Source organism: Sinohyriopsis cumingii, chromosome 15 (genome assembly GCF_028554795.1).
Source record: "Sinohyriopsis cumingii isolate HCF-2022 chromosome 15, ASM2855479v2, whole genome shotgun sequence".
In the NCBI taxonomy this organism is placed as follows: domain Eukaryota; kingdom Metazoa; phylum Mollusca; class Bivalvia; order Unionida; family Unionidae; genus Sinohyriopsis; species Sinohyriopsis cumingii.
Window position 1 is genome coordinate 143,001,757 of NC_142975.1, and position 20,363 is coordinate 143,022,119.

At 34.8% G+C, this 20,363-nt stretch overlaps 1 protein-coding gene and 1 long non-coding RNA gene across 5 annotated transcripts in view; one reads left to right on the plus strand and one right to left on the minus strand.

The window, feature by feature from the left end:
• Positions 1–1,138, minus strand: part of LOC149782954 (ras-responsive element-binding protein 1-like) — a 98,884-nt gene extending 97,746 nt beyond the window's left edge. For all 4 annotated transcript variants that reach the window (XM_089934511.1, XM_089934510.1, XM_089934509.1 and 1 more), the window contains exon 1: positions 1,006–1,138. In XM_089934511.1, the coding sequence (XP_089790637.1) occupies positions 1,006–1,045 (40 nt within the window). In that variant the 5' untranslated portion in view covers positions 1,046–1,138. The remainder of the gene's footprint in view (positions 1–1,005) is intronic.
• LOC149782955 (uncharacterized) lies at positions 804–16,638 on the plus strand. Its single transcript, XR_016414479.1, has 3 exons — positions 804–905; positions 13,143–13,298; positions 16,370–16,638. It is a non-coding gene; the product is annotated as an uncharacterized LOC149782955 (long non-coding RNA).
• The last annotated feature ends 3,725 nt before the right edge of the window (positions 16,639–20,363 follow it).

Below are 20,363 nucleotides of genomic sequence, written 5' to 3' on the forward strand. Positions count from 1 at the left end.
ACTGGTCCGCGTTAAGCGACATTTAATCTTATTCAGCATCCAGCTCTATTTCTTTTCTTTTCCTTTTTACCTGGTGTCGATTTCATGGTAATTCTAATTAGGTACAACTGAGCCCGAGCAATGAGATGCTGTTCACCTTGTTAAAACCGGTTTTTCAAAACACGAGACCGCTCAGACTCCACGCCATGCACGTCTGTCTTAGTATTTACTCAATGTGACAGGACACAACGCGGTTACACCTTAATTTATGTAATAGTGTATGTATATAAATAAGTGAGAAATGTTAACTTATGCTTTAATTTTAAATGACTTTAGAAGTAATGAACTTTCGAAATGGAGATAAATCAATTATACTGTATATTGTCAAGTGTTGTTGTCATTGTTGTTATTATTATTATTATTATTAAGACTGGAGACAAATGATTGAAGAAAGCCTCGTTCATACACACTAACTATGGCTGGGTAGTAAAACTTTAGAAGTTGAATAATATGGATGAGATACAGGCATATAATGTATTTCCTTGTTTGGAACACTTTTAGTTCTGCCCAGCTGAAACCCAGTTAAGGTTCTGAATGTTATATTCCGCAACCCTAGGGCACAAGATTTGGTGGACTAGTAGTAGACAAGGTATTGATTGATTGATCATCGGTAAGATCAAAGGATATGTATCGTGTATATACATGAATGTAACAACAGGTAACGGTATGTACACTGATTCAACGAATGTATCAAATTTGTTAACATCAGAATTATAAATACATCATAACAGATATAACTGGTTCATTTATCTGGTCTAAAAGTATGAACCTGTACTTCAACACCTGTGACAACAACTTGAAATCAGAATGTCACCTGGGAACCAAGGTCTATCAACTTTCGAAACAGAATCAGGCAGCTTCAAGGAGTAAGATATGCTCATTTACTTCTCTGTTTACATTTTAACTAAAACTAATCCATTTAACTATAAATCTCAAATTTAAACACAACGTAAAACAAATTCTTACCTGAGAGAGGGCGAGGGTTGGCCTGCTTGCGTCTCGACATGCTGCGGTGAGTGAAAAGTGTAGGCAGCCGCTAGTCGCCGCTGCCTGACTCTGCTGTTATACGCTGGATTCACTATGGCCGAGATGATTTGCTAAGCATGCGTACCTGATGTCTCCTGGGGCTCCGCGGTGGGGAAAAGGTACAGGCCACCGCTCAGGTGTGCTTCTGTCACAACTACTTCCTCACTGAATGGAAGTGGGGAGAATACGGGGGTAATTAACAGACGAAGTAATTAGCTTACGTTCTATAGTAAGGTGAAATGAAAAGAATGCTTGCCCCAGGCTCTTGCTATTTGTGCAAAAGTAATTCGTTGAAGTAGAAAACTGCATGTAACACATCTGTTTGTAGATACGTAACATTATCGTTATGATGTACAAAACACTCGATGTAGTCAAACTAGTAACTTTATGTACTCAGTCACTTATATATATATATATATATATATATATATATATATATATATATATATATATATATATATATATATATATATATATAGTGCCTGTATGTATGTGTGTGTGTTTTAGGATACGGTGGTTGACCTCATGGATCTGTCCCTCCCTAACTATACTAGTATTAAGCGTATACGTAAATTTTAAAAAATTTGGACCTCCATTTTTCAAAATATATCAGTCCAAAATTCCCTCTATGCACCCTCCCTGCTTACTTTTACTTACAAAGGTGAAACAATAGGTAAGTATCAAACTACCTATATGACAAAAGGAGATCCAAAAGCTTCTCAACTATTTCAGATCTTTTCTGCCTGCCTATTTACAGTTTTAACAGTATACAGGTAAATGTGGAACCGGTTCAAGTTCTCATCTTCTCCTGTACATGTACGAGACGGGATTCAGGGAAGAATGGTTGAGGTCTTATCTTGAACCTGTACGGACGAAAAGTCTGAGCTTACCGTCATTATGACCCATGGTGCAGTTTAGACCGTTATATGCACCTACATAAGATGGAAGCCAGGTGAGGCAGTCATGTACATTTATGAGCCAAAAGTAACAGGAAGTGTGACCGCGAATCGTAGGCATACCTGATAAAAGTTTGAGGGAGGACATGTATTAAAAAAGATGACCATAAAAAAATTACAAATTAAGCACGACAGTTTATCATTTAACGAGAAAGGTGTAGAAAGTAAACTGTTTTATACTCAATTTTAACTATGGAAAACATGCGAACCTTCCTGATAAGGGATAGGTGTTATTAAATGACCACCATCTATGCAATCAACCCGTCTTCAATACATTTTCAGAGCTATGAAATTTAAAACTTTAAGTCCTATGATTTATAAGAAACTGTTTGCTAATAACTGGGACTGTTATAAACTTTATGATATATTTTTAATGGTTCAAACGAGGGAGCCGAACTGCTGCTGGTAATAAATATCACATATGTATGCGTAAATATGATGTATGATTTAAAGTTAGCTATATATTAAAACAGTCGTGCCCGAGCATGAACAGGTAACGGAATCTTGCTATCCATTCATCGCCCAAGCCTCCTTAGTTGCTTTACAATTTTGAATAAAGGCCGATATAAAGGCTTTATTAATCAGCTAGCATGACATAGGATGATTTGCTCCCCGGTTGATACCGAGTGTTTATAATTGCCCAACATCTCATCAGCGACAATTCACCCCGCTTTCTTCCCTTGTACATCCAAGGCCGTTGTAAAACGATAGTCTAGATTCTCACGTAGACACGGAACAAAAGATATACCGTTTGAAACAGATAGAAGAAAAAAAAATCACCAATCAACTACGGGACAGATCAATGAGAAAACAGGACCCGGTATCGAATCGGTACTTTCCTAATTTGGTTGTCATCCCGGGTAGATATATATTATCAAGGTGAGCACTTGAGTCGTGTCCGTATTGCATGATGCGATAATATCACGGGTAGGATTTTTTTAAAAAGAAAAATAAATAAACAAGCACCAGCAGCATAAAAACGTGGCAGCAGGCCAAGTTCAATTTTGACTGTACAAGTATCTTCGCGTGACTTTGTACAAGTCTGGTACTTAACAATAAATGATATGGATACGTAAATAAAATACTCAGAGAATACATACATACATATATATATATATATATATATATATATATATATATATATATATATATATATATATAGAGAGAGAGAGAGAGAGAGAGAGAGAGAGAGAGAGAGAGAGAGAGAGTTTACTATACGTACTGACAATTAACTCTCCGATCATAGGTACTGGAAATTAAGCTTGTATAGCTTTCCGCTTTCCACGGCGAATGCTGGAATATACAGAGACCGAATTTTGTCAAAGTGGACAATGGCATCGTGCTATTAACATGTCGCAAGGGTGTATCTAATTTCGCACACTCGTTCGCATGACATTTTACGAGAAACCAAGGATGTATTCCTGTGAAAATAACCTTAAATAAAAGTTGAATTAAATTTATTTCAGATAATTTTTGTATTAGAATATGTTATATAGGGAAAATCACCTATATGTCGGACCACCAGAACCGAATTCTCAGAGTGGAATGTCATATATTCACCTAATATGATAGTATTGAGCATCGGTTCACTATCAATTGCATCGCAAAAAAATCGGAAGAAACACCAGGCAAATGCAACAAGAAACCAGCGATGTAAAGCAAGCAGGACCGTTCCCGAGCTCTCCTTCCCACTAATGACAGCCAGCCATTCAACTGTAGGGACCTTTATGGACCCACAGATTGAGGCCAAACTATCAGGGTTCCTTGAATCCATAAAAGCCTGGGGGAGGTGGCACCATCCCCTTCCCCAGGAACAACTAGCAGACTGCGGTGCAGTCAGAAAAAAGTGGCACATGCACAATTGTGCGTACGCCACTATAATTAAACTCAACAACAACAATCAATTGCATTTTGATTAACGAAGTCAGCAGTTTCGTTATAGAAATAATAACTGACACCAGTCCGACTATCATTTGTGAATAAGTTCCACCAAATTTTGTAGACCACAATACTTTGTTGAAAAAGGTTCTTAGGCATATTCTCAAAACCTTGCAAAATCTAGAACCTGAAACAAGGACGGAATGAGTGTCGCGCGTCACTGAATGGTATTTGGGTAAAAATGTATCGTCAGATGAACATTCAACGAATTGATAATTTCGAAATAACGTTACAGTTGACGATGTGAATAAGTTATAGCCTGACTGATCTGTCATTAATACTATGAAGGGTGGATTTTTCTACATTATTAATATGAAGGGTGGATTTTTCCATATTCATAATATGAAGAGTGGATTTTGCCATATTCATACTGTGAAGGGTGGATTTTTCCACATTCATACTATGAAGGATGGATTTTTCCATATTCATACCAAGAAGGGTGCATTTTTACATATTCATACTATAAAGGATGGATATTTCCATATTCATACTGTGAAGGGTCGATTTTACCATATTCGTACTATAAAGGGTGGATTTTTTCATAATCGTCCTATGAATGGTGGATTTTTATATAGCAGTAATACTATGAAGGGTTGATGTTGATGTTTTTTATTATTAATACCATGAAGGGTAGATCTTTCCATATTTGTACTATGAATGGTGGATTTTGATATAGCATTAATACTATGAAGTGGGGATTTTGATTTGTTATTAACACTATGAAGGTTAGATCTTTCCATATTTATACTGTGAATGGTGGATTTTGATATAGCATTAATACTATGAAGGGTGGATTTTGATTTGTTATTAACACTATGAAGGGTAGATCTTTCCATATTCATACTATGAATGGTGGATTTTGATATATCATTAATACTATGAAATGTGGATTTTGATTTGTTATTAACACTATGAAGGGTAGATCTTTCCATATTCATACTATGAATGGTGGATTTTGATATAGCATTAATACTATGAAGGGTGGATTTTTCCATATTCATACTATGAATGGTGGATTTTGATATATCATTAATACTATGAAATGTAGATTTTGATTTGTTATTAACACTATGAAGGATAGATCTTTCCATATTCATACTATGAATGGTGGATTTTGATATAGCATTAATACTATGAAGGGTGGATTTTGATTTGTTATTAACACTATGAAGGTTAGATCTTTCCATATTCATACTATGAATGGTGGATTTTGATATAGCATTAATGCTATGAAGGGTGGATTTTGATTTGTTATTAACACTATGAAGGGTAGATCTTTCCATATTCATACTATGAATGGTGGATTTTGATATAGCATTAATGCTATGAAGGGTGGATTTTGATTTGTTATTAACACTATGAAGGGTAGATCTTTCCATATTCATACTATGAATGGTGGATTTTGATATATCATTAATACCATGAAGGGTGGATTTTTATTTGTTATTAACACTATGAAGGGTAGATCTTTCCATATTCATACTATGAATGGTGGATTTTGATATAGCATTAATACTATGAAGGGTGGATTTTGATATATCATTAATACTATGAAGTTACTTAGGCATATTCTCAAAACGTTGCAAAATCTAGAACCTGAAACAAGGACGGAATGAGTGTCGCGCGTCACTGAATGGTATTTGGGTAAAAATGTGTCGTCAGATGAACATTCAACGAATTGATAATTTCGAAATAACATTACAGTTGACGACGTGAATAAGTTCTAGCCTGACTGATCTGTCATTAATACTATGAAGGGTGGATTTTTCCATATTCATACTATGAAGGGTGGATTTCTCCATATTCATACTATGAAGGGTGGATTTTTCCATATTCATACTATGAAGGGTGGATTTCTCCATATTCGTACTATGAAGGGTGGATTTTTCCATATTCATACTATAAAGGGTGGATTTTTCCATAATCGTCCATTGAATGGTGGATTTTGTGATAGCATTAATACTATGAAGTGTGGATTTTGATTTGTTATTAATATTATCAATGGTGGAATCTGATATGTAATTAATACCATGACGTGCAGATCTTTTCATAATCATACTGTGAAGGGTGGATTTTGACATATCATTGATGCGATGAAGGGTAGAATTTAATATGCAGTTAATACTATGAAGGGTGGAATTTAATATGCAGTTAATACTATGAAGAGTGGAACTTAATATGCAGTTAATACTATGAAGGGTGGAATTTAATATGCAGTTAATACTATGAAGGGTGGAACTTAATATGCAGTTAATACTATGAAGGGTGGAATTTGATATATAATTAGTACTATAAAGGGTGGAATTTTATATGTAATTAATACTATGACGGGTCGATCTTTCCATATTCATACTATGAAGTGTGGATTTTGATGTCATTAATACTATGAAGGGTGGATTTTTCCGTATTATTAATACATGGCACCTAAATTATTCTTTATTTAAATGATGAAAGTTTGAATAACGTCCATAATATAACACAAGTACTGATAAAAATACCCCTATTCAAACACCAGAATTTACTAAAAATAAACGTAATGTAGCACAAGCATCGGCAGATTGCTCCAAGTATAATACCAGCACGGACGATAATGTCTCCAATGTACTAGGACAGAATTTTTTTGTAAAAGTAACAAGATTGACATTTTCTTTAAATTGTATTAAAAGTACATTTTCATTAAATTATATTGAAAGTAATTTTCTACTAAAATATATTGAGATTAATTTCATTTATTTCTTTATTACAAGCGTATACTATTTTAATAAAGATTGCGCCCTTATGAACAAATGAAAAACTCCCTTACACTATACATTTCTCTTGTATCGAAAAGTCAACAAAATCTACACTCGGTAAGTTGTGTAAGTTGCTGAACTAGCGGACTCCTAAAATTCTCTTTGAGTAAACTATAAGCTTCACAGGTTTTCTGAAACGAATAAGCTGATGCGGCAGAATTGGCAGTCTGGTGACGTACTCAGACATGGACGATTCAGTAGAGAATAAATGGGAGCCTCGTTCTGATTCGAAATGAACGAACACTAGCATTTTGACCGATGTCCATATTTGTCCGTGAGGAAACGTTAAAAATTGCTTATAAATTAAGAACAAGCTTGCGCAGAATTAGTTCGATCGTTCAGAATCAGAGTCTATTTCTCCTTGCAGGTAAATATCGTCTGTGTTCGTAAACTTCTTTAAAGAATAGGCACTTTTTAATATTAGAGATTGTTAACGGTAAAGTTGATATTTTTGCATCATTTTTCTGAGTTCCTTCTATTGGATATTATAGTTTAATGGAATGTTTATTTGTTTAAAGAATTTATATTCTTTTATATTTATGGTAATTATTATTGGAAAAGACGAGACTTAACTATATGTATTATATTCTAAAAATGCAGAAATGATACAAATGTATGGAGTTGGTAAGCTCGAAGGAAAAGTGTAACCTTACATGTATTTCGTGCATTTTAAAAATACAAGATATATATATATATATATATATATATATATATATATATATATATATATATATATATATATATTAAATAAAGTTCGTTCGCTTAGAATCAGGAGTCTGTCCCTCCTTGCAGCATCCCGTACATCCGCTTGCCATATTCCCCAAGATGTAGCCGTATCTACGCCGTTATGAGTGCACCTTTTGTTAAGAAAGCTTTAACTCTCTCTCTCTCTCTCTCTCTCTCTCTCTACATGGACAAAGACATTTCTTAACTTATGAGTAATTCCGTCTCATAGCAAGAAATGAGAAGAAGGCTATGATACAAAAATCATTATCATAACAAAAGTAACACCAACATTGACTAAAATGCATTATAAGCCGAAAATGAGGCACTTTTATATCAATATTGGCAGAGTATGAACATATAAACTAGATCATCCACATGGTAATGTAGCAATGTAACACAGTTTCATCTCTGTCGTAGAAATCGTGTGTTATGAGAAAGATTCGAAGAAAACAGCACAAAGATCGTCTCTCATTCTTAAACGGGTTTTAAACTCCGTAAAAATTTACAATCCCCGATGCCATGCACCTTATCTTTAAGTATGATCTTTGCACCTACAATTATTTGCAATTAAGCGCGTGTATTATAGCACAAAAGGGTGTACCTATATTTTATCGGGTATCAACTTGTTGTCTACATTATTCATTATGTGTGGGGAGCTTAAATACTTTCCCATGCAGCATGTTTGCTAATATTTCTCATCATGGTTGATACATATGTTCAGATTCATTCCTATTCTATCTCATATTTAAGCCATGTCAGCTTTGTGTTTGTCGGGTAAAAGGGAAACCATCCTAAAGAATCTTCTGGTAAAGCTCCATCAGCCACATGTGGCCTGGGTTTGATTACTCCTCCTGGGAAATATCTTGCTCTGTGTTGTGTTCCGTCGTCTATTCATTCCATGTATATCGAGACCGCTCTGGTGACATAAGTAGTTAGAACGTTCGTCTCGGATGCGGAAGGTCGCATGTTTGAATCCCGGTCGAGTCATACCAAAGACATAAAAATGGTACTTTGAGCTGCCTCAATCGGCGCTCAGCATTAAGAGTTTAGTGTTAGAACAAGACGACCAGGTGTCATGATAATATGATTGGGTGGGACATGATGGTATATGTCTGCGTCATGGTGCCCCAGTGCTGGATATCACTATTAACTGCCACACTATAGACATCGTACCGATGTGACTCAAACTTTTAAAGCTAAGTTAAAAATCACCAAAACGCAAACACAAACATCTATGCGAATCGACGCCTTTTATCATGATACGACGCATATCCCGATACGAATGGTAAGATAAGAACGTAGCGCACGGCAAACACTTTCTGTTGGCTGTTGAACAGTTTCATGTCTTCAGGAGGTATGTTATGGAGAAAATATCATTCTCTTGACATTAAAAGCGAAACTAAATTGATCGCAGTGTTTTGTCGCATGTGAGTGTTAACTCGTGTCACATGAGCAGAAGCGACAATACAGATCCGTACATTCCATTTCTTGGTTAGTGTAGATACAACTGCAGAAAATGTACTTCAAAAAAATATCCCGTCATCACAAACGTCGCCAAAAATGGATAGCTTAATGTTGCGGGGGGGGGGGGGGCAGAAGGACTGAAAGGGTAAAAAAAATCGTTTCCGCACATTAACAAATTTTTCCTCATAGACCTGTACCAGACTTTGTGGATGTCTTGAGGTTTGGGCAAGGAAGAGGTTTGTACCACTTTGTGGGTCAAAAGGTAAAGATCAGCATAACTAATAGAATAAACATGGTTTTATGCACATAAACAATTAAATTCTCGACCACGTACCGTCACCAAAGTTTTCGGATGACTTCTCAGTTGGTTTCGAAAGAAGCTTATTGACTGTGGGATCAAATATGAAAGGTCAAGATCACCAAGACTGAAAAAAAAATAAAAAAATATTTCTTGCATAAAAACATTTAGCTCTAGACCATGTACCTTGATCGAGGTTTGTGGAGGTTTTGCACTGCAGGTTTGGAAAAAGGGCTATTGATTTAAGGGTCAAAAAGAACACGATCAAAGCCATTGTGATTCACACAAAAACAGTGATGGAAAATAGTTTTGATCTAGAGCAAGTTCCTTGTCCAACGTATGTGAACTGATTGCATTTAAGGTGTTCAAGAAACCTTTAGATTATGATGTCTAAATGGCGCAAGTAATAGTCATGATCCGTCTATTTAGAAAATACAGGTTTTCGCACATCATATTTCGTACAAGACCGCATACTTTGACCAGATGTCCAGGTAATTTAGGTTCTTTGGTCATTAATGTCCAGTCAACCAACCAGCTAGTGCCTTCACGAAGGAGTATTACACACGGAGTGAAGGTTTATTGCGCCATTCACGGTGCTCTTGTTTTATCGTATCGTAAGCACCGCGATACAATCTCGCGATGTGATGTATCGTATCGCAAAGAAAATATCGTAATATCAGAGAGCTATCGCTGTATCGAGACATACCTAGGTTTCGCAGAATTTTTATTTTTCAGCACAATTAAAGGAAACGTTCGAGTTTGTTACACCTTTACCTATGGTAAGATATATAAGTGGTTCTAGGATAGAAATTGGAAGGAAAGAAAGAATTAATGAGAAATAATAAAACGTCTGCTGATGCACTCTTGCAGTTATCATGTATAGGTAACTACACTCAATAAAAAGACTGGAAATGCTTCATGTCAGAGTGTCTTTTTCAACTAACTCTTCCGAAACATAAAAAAAAAAATTCTTATAGTTGGAACTGTTTTCCAATCATACTGGCTGGGACTCACAAATATTGCAATCATATGACAATTCATAAACTTTTAAAAACACGGAAATAACTTATAGAAAATTAGCCAATCGGAAAAAAAAGTAAAAAAGCCAACGTGTAACGACCTCGTTTAAAACATTTTTTTTTATAAAGACATTATGGTTTTTAAATATATTTAGCTTTGAAAATATGTAATATTAACGTAAATTCAGTCTATTCATTTTGATCTTATTCATGAAGAAGCTCTGGTCACAGGGAACAAAAATGTAATTTTCCTGACTCGCAGTCACTTCCAACTTCAGCAGACTGATATATACGCGTTTAGCTGGATATACAGTTGTACAAAATATCTGTCAACCACGCTAGTTGGGAAGCAGAACGTGACTGTATTGTCAATGCCGATTCGACAGCTATAGTAACAGCTTTGCTGTTTTTACTGTATGATCCAGTTCAGGGTTGGTATTTCTACAACAGACTTTAAGTCAAGACTTAAAATTAGTTTTATTCCAGAAAATTTGATTGGACATAGGTTACCTCTGACTTAAACTCTCACTGGACAAAGATTAAGTGTGACTTAAAATATCATTAGACAAAGGTTAAGTTAGACTAAAAATTTTAATGTACTAAGGATAAGACTGACTTAAAATCTCATTGGACAAAGATTGTCTGACTTAAAATCTCATTGGACAAAGGTTAAGTCTGACTTAAAATCTTATTGGACAAAGGTTAAGTCTGAGTTGAAGTCGACGTATCAAATATCTTTAGTCGAGACTTAAAAATAAAGACTTATAGGTGAAATTGGGTGCAGACATGAATAGACGTAATTCTCATGAATAAAACCTTTGTTAGTTGAACTTGGTTTCTTCCTCCATCATTCGCCCACCCCAACACATAGATACTGAGATAGCAGGTACTGATAATTTTGTTTTCACCCGTCTGTTTGTGTGTTTATCAGTATAACCAACGACAAAAATGACTGATCTCACCTGTGCCAGTATATTTCATATCTATAGAGGTCATCCATTTACTACGTACGTACAAATCTGCCAAAGCTTGGCCCCTCCCCACATGCGTACTTTTTTTGTAATAAAACCAACAACAACAATAAAAAAGAACCCACCTGCGTACGTACGTTTGATGTCCCCCCCCACTCCGAATGCTATAGAACGGCCTATATTTAATCCACGATCAAGGATTAATAATATTAATGTGTTTAATAAAACAGATAGTCCACCGACGTTGAATACCCGGCTGCATCAAAGAAAAAAGCTGCGTAACTTTAAAAAGTTTGTCTAGTGTCCGCTAAAATTCAAACGCCATCTGAACCCAGTCGAACATGTTACGTATTAGACAAATTATTATCGAGGCCCCCCCCCCACACTTTTTTTTTTCTATGCATACGTACATTATCAGTAGACACACACACTCCCATACGCAAGCATATGCATTTGGATTAACCCCTCCCCCATGCGTGCGTACTAAATGGACGATCTCAACCTCAAAATTTGATTGTTTGGGGAAGAAACTTTATACTACATTTCGAGATTTTATTCTCAAACAGCAACAAATAAATACATGATACCACTGCGTCTAGTTTGGCTTGTTTCCGGCAGCACTGTACTCAAAATATTATTCCCTTAACAGGTGTCTGTGCATCTTTAAGTATATCCATATAAAATAAATCGAGTATCGAGGAAGTTTTTAAGTTGGAAACAGGCCAAGACAAAGATTTAATACAAATGTAAACCAGCCTGTTGATATGTGGTATGGTGAGTACTTTTGTCCTACGTCATCTTTTAACGTCATTCAATTTTCGCCTAAGCAATACATTCTACATGTTCGCGTCGTTAGTATCTCGTGATTTACCAATTCGCACTGCACTGTGCATGTTCTGCAACGAAAATAGTTTTCGCAGGGATAGATGTGTAAGAAAGTTTTCCAAAGTCTCATGCTGGTGAAAAATTTGTTGATGTAAATCAATCGAAGCAAAATTTTTCAGAATAATAAGGAGATATAAACTAACGGGTATATGCTGCCATCATGCATTCATAAGGTTCCCCTTATTCAATAATAATAATAATAATAATAATAATAATAATAATAATAATAATAATAATAATAATATTATTATTATTATTATTATTATTATTATTGTTATTATTATTTCCTGAAGCTAAAACATTTGGTTCTGAATCAACCAATCTTACATATATTGCTGAAATAATAGAATATTAAAACCACAAAATATATGCATGTAAGTACAAATAAAACTATTACTTGCTATATTTTTAACACACACACACACGATTAAAACATACATACGATATACATGTATGTTAGGGAGATGGGAAGGTAGTGGAAGCCTCCAGTTTGATATCTCCGTTTGTTTGAGCTATCTCATAATCTCATAATCTGAAAGAGGAGATTTGTGCAGCACGTTCTTAAACAAAGAGAGTTTGACAATGATTACGATATTATTGTGAATTAAAGTCTACAACACTGCTGCAGAATATATAAAAGATGTTTTGAATACAGTCGTTTTAAAGTTAGGCCAATGAAGCTTACAGTTTCAGCAGTATTTCATAACATGGTCGTACAACCTACTGTTTATGCAAAATGTCTTTTTAGTCATTCTCCATTTTGAGCAGCTTTTTCCTTCTTATTAAGCACTTGTTAATTTTTTTTTTAAATCATGTTTACTGATACCATACAAAGATACATAAATCTGGTAATTACTGACTACTTTTTAGTACCCCGACAAATTAATTCATTTCTTTGTACTGAGGTTGGTTGCTTTGAAATTTCTGCATACTCAAAATTAAACTTTCTTAATTACTGTCTCTAAACACGCACAAGACCACCATCTACAAATGACCAACAAAGGTGTTGTTTTCATGCATTATAACAGAACACCTGTGTCGAGGATGGTAACTGAGAGCTAGCATGTACGACCTTTTTCAACACTGGAACATCCATGCATCCTAGGCAAAGATTGCAGTATGACGAACAGTACTTTCACTGCATTGTTCATTGTTCGTGATTGCCAGAGGCTTTCTTGTACAGTGTGAGTATGTACTGTGTCTCAAAATGCTTTATCCATTCTTATAATTTGAACATGGAGGATGTGGACTTCAAATCAAACAAATTATATATTGGCTAATTTGTATACTTAAAATAAGGAAATATTTAATAATGCCGCAATAAAACAAGGGCAATATGTTGTTGTTGACGAAGATGATGATGACGATGATGGCACGAGTACGAAAATGATAATGATTCCCTATATTTCACATCTTTTTATTACAGATATTCGTGTTTATAACTTTAAAAAAATATTTTGTGATTCTAATATAAATATACCTGTCAGTTTCTCGAAGGAATTCCAAGAACTAAAATTGAAGGTATTGATAAAACAAAAACTAATATTTCTTTGTGATGTGATTTGCATTTTTAACATAGCTTTAACAATTTTTCAGTCATATCGTTACGATGTCTGCAATGTGGCAGTTTATAGTGATGTCCAGCACTGGGGCATCATGCCGCACACATATATCACGATGTCCCACCCAGTCACATTATCCTGACACCAGGCCGACCATTCCTAACAATAACCTCTTAATGGTGACTGCCAAGCGAGGCACCTGTTAGTACCATTTTTGTAAGTCTTTGATATGGCTCGGCCGGGGATCGAACCCACGATCCGAGGCGGACTCTCTAACCACAAGGCCACTTTAGTGGTCAGTATTTAATAATAATAATAATAATAATAATAATAATAATAATAATAATAATAATAAAAACAGTAAAGCAGGACATCGGACAAAAATAGACATAATTAGCATGTAATACAACAAAATAGACGTCAGCATGCCATACACTGATATTATGTTAAAACGATAATGAAATATAATGCGTTGCTCACTAATATTGTCATTTATAATATATTATCCTCACTAGTTGTAAATGTATACATATTAGAGAAAGAGCAAATCACACACATATATATAGGATATTATTAATACTACCTTGACAAATTTTTATTTCCCATTATTAATTTTATATTTAACACCAAACAAATGTGGAATTGAAAGAAACGGAATACTCTTTAATTATTTAGAATTTTTTTAACATGATTACATCTTTGCATCGAATTGACAATCAAACCTGTCTCGAAACACGCCATTGCAATGGGTACAATTGGATAAACACGCCGTTAATATCGGGTAAAGTAGGTATAATTTACACCTTTTCGATAAGGTAGCACAAAGACACTCGATTTCATTCAGCGCCGTTCAGGTGTGTAAGTTTGTACATTTTCATACTTAGTTGGAAGAGAGGAGCACCATTCTTTAGTGTTCAAGATAATGCTGGGAACAATATGTTTAAATCACTATGTAATAGATAGCTTCTTTGTGTGGTATATAAGTTGCTGTAATAATATATCCTACAGTTTGTCATACCCTGAACAATTTCACGCCTAATAAGTTGGCACGTTCCTTTGTCTTTAATCTCAGCTTCTGACTTTGTATTACGTTGCCTAAAACTTCTTAATAAGGTCATAATTTAACCGTAAGTTACATTACGACATTTAAAGGAAATAGACGAAGCAACTTCACGTCGTTTTGGGTATCAAACCTGTGTTTCCTAATAAGTTAACAACTAAGCTACCATAATTGTGCAGTGCTAAAAACGTCCCAATCAGATCGCGGCCTTCTTATATATTAATGAAGTTTGAGAGGAAGCAATATTTAATATGTTAATTGTTACTCAAAATGTAGATACTATTCCTTTCAGAACTGTTTTTACTGCACACTCTCTCTCTCTCTCTCTCTCTCTCTCTCTCTCTCTCTCTCTCTGGTGTTCTAGTGGTTAGAACGTCCGCCTCGGATGCGGGAGGTTCGTGGGTTCGATCCCCGGCCGAGTCATACCAAAGACTTACAAAAATGGTACTAATAGCTGGATTGTTAACGTAGCTTTAACAATATTTCAGTCTTTTCACTAAGACAGCTGCAGATTGGCAGCTTATAGTGATGTCTAACAATGGGGCATCATGCCGCAGGCATATAAACAATGATATCTCAGCCAGTCACATTATCCTGACACCAGGCCTACCAGTCCTAACACTAACCTCTTAATGCTGAGCGCCAAGCGAGGCAGCTGTTAGTACCATTATTGTAAGTCTTGGTATGATTCGGCCGGTGATCAAACCCACGACCTCCCGCATCCGAGGCGGACGCTCTAACTACTAGGCCACCGGAGCGGTACCATTTGAATTAAGATTTGAATTAAGTACTTATGGAGAGTGTAGGACATATACTAGTACTTCGAAGAAAAGATAAGCTCATATTTTGTATTAACTCAACCAGACATGACTTATAGCTGATATGTACAACAAATATTCCAGCAATCAGGACTCATGAGATGCCCCAAATTACACATTTTAATTTCTATTTATGCTTTTACTTATTTAGAATTATATCGACCGATATATATATATATATATATATATATATATATATATATATATATATATATATATATATATATATATATATATATATATATATATGATCTCTCTCTGTGTGTGTGTGTGTGAATTTTTCAGAAAATTGTTCCTTAAGAAGACACATAATCGAATTATAAACAATTGTAACTCCGAAAAGGAAAACAACACTTGAATTGTAGTTATATTTCACAAGTTGAACTCTAATTTCAAACGAGACGAATAACGTAACTTCTGTGCAGTTTTGTTGGTATTGATGCAATATTTGTGTTTGTAGTAGTGTTTCAACTGAAGAAACGAAAAATCTTCACATGCTCTTTTTATGTTGCCAGGTGATGAACTTTGATGAACTAGTAGCAGCTATTTATGGCCTCCTTCCCTTTCTTTCTTTCTTTCTTTGTTTGTTTGTTTCTTTCTTTCCTTCTTTCTTTCTTTCTTAGTGATATTAAAACACTTTCTTTCTTTCTTTCTTTTTCTTTCTTTCTCTCTTTCTTTCTTTCTTTCTTAGTGATATTAAAACACCACATTTATCCCATCATATATTTATGGGATGTAGGCTTTTTACGGATAATGCTCACATTCACATACAAAAGCCCATTTGTCAATTGTCATCATTTTTAATTTTCTCCTAGGTAATTGAGTCAGCGTTGCTTGACTGAACGGACCACCTCTTCCTATGATAAGGAACGGACTTTATCAAGCCATCTCAAGGACATTTATCTTTATAAGAAATAACAATTAATAGTGCTCTTTCACTTCAATTGAAAGGCTCAATAAAACTTAGTCTAATGGGATTTCGGTACGGTCCTGGGAGCAAAAGAAATATGAGCGGTTTGTTGACCATCTTTTGGTTGCCAAGCCCGTTAGCATCAACATTCGTAACGGAAAAGCGGCTATTTAGGTCTCCTGTTGTTGTATAGAGGGTGAAACGAAGACCTCGAGGGGCCCCTGGCGAAATAAGATTACGTTTGTCTACAGACATTTATGATTATGTTTAGGTAGCTACTTAAACACATGCATATAAACTTCTTTGGTTCAAACCTTCTTTTAATGCCATAGAGAAAATGTATACAAAGCAAATGTATTGAAAATAAGTTGTCCAACTTACTGGTTTCTCTCCATTTATCAAAATTATACACATAAGCACGTAGACAATAGATATTTACAGTCCAATTACTAAGTGAGCTATATCTGAAAGTAACGAGAGAGAGAGAGAGAGAGAGAGAGAGAGAGAGAGAGAGAGAGAGTGTGCGTGGTCAGTTGGAATGGTGCATATTTTCTAAAGTACTAGTTCTGTGCAAATGACACGAGAAAATAAGAAAATTATAAAGTAGCTGTATTAACGACTAATCTCATTTATGTATCGGTAAAACACAATTGATGGCTCCTGTAATCAAAAAGTTAAAAACAAAAAACAATCTGGGATTAAAATCTTTCATTCTTGTCCCAGATTTAAGCAATGTCATATTTTTGTCTCATCCGGCAATGCAACTCGTCACGAGAAAGAGCAAGTTTACTAGAATATACGCTAAATTGATGTGGAACAAATACGAATTGTAGCAAACAAGTGAGAAGTAACCCCAAACATGCGAGTGTATGGAATTAATACAGTTCCTATATAGTAGGAATCTTGTCTCATTTTTCACGACTTCTTTGGGATCTATCTTCTCAATATGCAAGAAAAACCATGAAACTGTGATTTCACCACGAACGGCGATGAGCTGTGTGAAGTTGGCTAAAATTAAAACGAAGTGATAATGTACAGAAGGGAAAATCTGGACGAGATTAAGATCTCCTCGTATTCGGGAAATGTTATAGATCTAATACCAGCCCATTTGGATAAAGGAAAACGACACTGTAATTGATTTCACCGAACTGTTCCAGCTCTGGTGAGACCAGTTATTAATCCGGAAAGGAGAGGGAAAGCGGGTAGGAGGAGTGGGCAAAACAAAAAATTCTGATTCAAACAGTTTTCTTCCGAAAGCTTGATTCATTTTAGGTCGTCACTCAGATCTCTGTTACTTTTATTGCATTTGTAACTGGAGGAAAAACAGTCGAACTACTTATGAAATATGCATAGTGTGAAGGAATGCATCAAGTCTGAGCACTTTCAAGTATAACTGTTACAAAAATTCTATGCTGATTGTCCTCGAACACAGAATATCTCTACGTTAAATCGAAAACATACACAGAAACATCGCCCAGAAAGATGAGCACGCACAGAATATGCATCTGAACCCGTTTCCCATAAAGTTCTTCCGAATCTGACACTCTGGATTATCTTTCTTATGATAAATAGGACAATATTTATATTTCTGGTGAAAGTAAAACAAACTGAAACAAAACATAATGTTACGACTATATGGCCTTCAGCTATTTAACAGAAAAGAACGAAAACAAACAAGATTTTTCCCTAGAATAAAAAGTGAAAATTTACATGGAACTTACAGTAATGTGAATTAAATCCAAAATAGCCCTAAAAGCTCTATCATAAGTCCAAAAGTAATGAGTATTTTAAATGAATCCCAGTGGTGTTCTGAATAAATTATAATTTTTTATGTGCTCATAAATCAATAGTTTGGAACAGTGTCGATCTGATAACAGTCTTGATATATCACAGTGAGATAATCCAGAATATTTCTAAATGAATTTACAATAATCCCAGAATATTGATTTAGTCCTTAAGTCAAACAGCATTATTCCAGTGAATACTTTAAAATAAATCCTCTCAAATATTAAGAGAAACACAACTAATATTTATTCCTCTAAAAACTGATGTTAAAAAAGAAATATCGAATTTCTCCGTACTTCTTCTTTGTATAAAAACTAAGACACAATAATATAATCAGAATGAGAGTCATTTTCCCATCAAATTCATCAACAAGATCCATTCTATAAACTTCCAAGGTCAGAAAGCCACATAATTTTGTATACCCTCAAGTAATTATGATCTTAATATATAATATAAAGTTATAGACAAGAATTAGTTATGTTATGTGTTATTTATAAAAAAGACATTAGTCAGGTAGGCCCAACTCCTACCCTTAATTATGGATAAAGGTGACTCAAATATTACAAATTAAATATAGATGACACTAAAACAATCCTTTACTTTATATTGTACATATGGAGCAGGTCTGTTTACTTCTCGAAAAAGGGTGGTAAAGTCCTCTAACTTGAGAAACTCGTTAGATTTTACTCAAAGATAAAAAAGGACTCTTTCAAATAATTAAAATTATGAACATATTTTCATTTTAGGTGACTGTTAATAATGCATTAAAGTATTGTAAATACTTAATTTTGTAATGTCTTATTAAAAAAATCTCATGTTGTTGAAGAAAGACAGAAATGTTTGGCGAACCTCTGACTTTGGACATTTCATCAGCTTGCGAGAATGCTAATCTAGTTAGCGACATTTTTAAAAATGAATTTATATCCTTCTCTAGCTTCCGTTAAAAATGTAAATATGATACCAATTCTAAATCTGACGTGAACTAGACAAATCAGATACTGACGTAAGGTGACGTGTTGCCTTATATATATATATATATATATATATATATATATATATATATATATATATATATATATATATATATATATATATATATATATATATATAGGGCATTAAAAGTAAAAATTACCCCCCCACACACACACACACAAACACATTAACAAACAAACCAAAACAGCATTGATACTATCAGCTAGGTCAATACATATGCAGATATGTTTTCAGTTTAACCTGGTTGTGTGGTGGGATGGACAGAAATAATAAGGGAGGGTCAAATTTTACTTTGTATTTATACATTGACGTGTCTCTATGTCAAGTACAGTAACGTCTTTTAATTGCCGTTTGAAATATACATCTTTAAAACGCAAATCACCAGTGTTTTGCTGTCGTGATTGTGTCCGACTTAGTTTCTTCGCGGTGAAATGACTTAAACTAGACAAACTATAAATATTATCCTCAGCCAACACATAAGCGCGCAAACACAAATTTAAAATCTAAAGAAACCCCATTTCCCTCTTTTTCTCGTCACCGAATAAAGGATATACACGTTTATTTTTCTGACACCGAATTCATCAATAACATATTCTCTTTCCAGTATCGGATCCTGTGCGCATGTATACATTTTTATCCAGGTAATATGCGTGCGCATACGGTAATCGGTGTGGCTCATTTGTCTACTTTAGCTACACTGTGGGACTATTTGTTCTTTATTTTCCTACTGATTGTCATTACCACCGGAAAATATGGGCGCACGGGTTTCGTTCGATAATGCCTTGATGATGGCAACTGACTGTGTTTACTGTAATGCAAAGTGATACGTATCAATAAGGAAGATTTGAACTTAAACCCGTCCAGGGTCTGATCGCTATAAAGAGCCAAGCCAAATTTGTTTGAAACACAACAAAAGCTTAATCAAATTATGCTGTAGATACGAAAGTCACAAGGACAGCAAATGAGGGGCCATAACTTCTGTAGCACGTGTCGTGGGACGCTGAAAATAAGATTACGCTTGGCAGTTAAAAATAAAACAAACAAACGTTATTTCTGTTCTGACACGTATGTTGTATGCTTGAAGTTCGGTCACTCTGAGATGTAAAATAGGCTTTCCTACA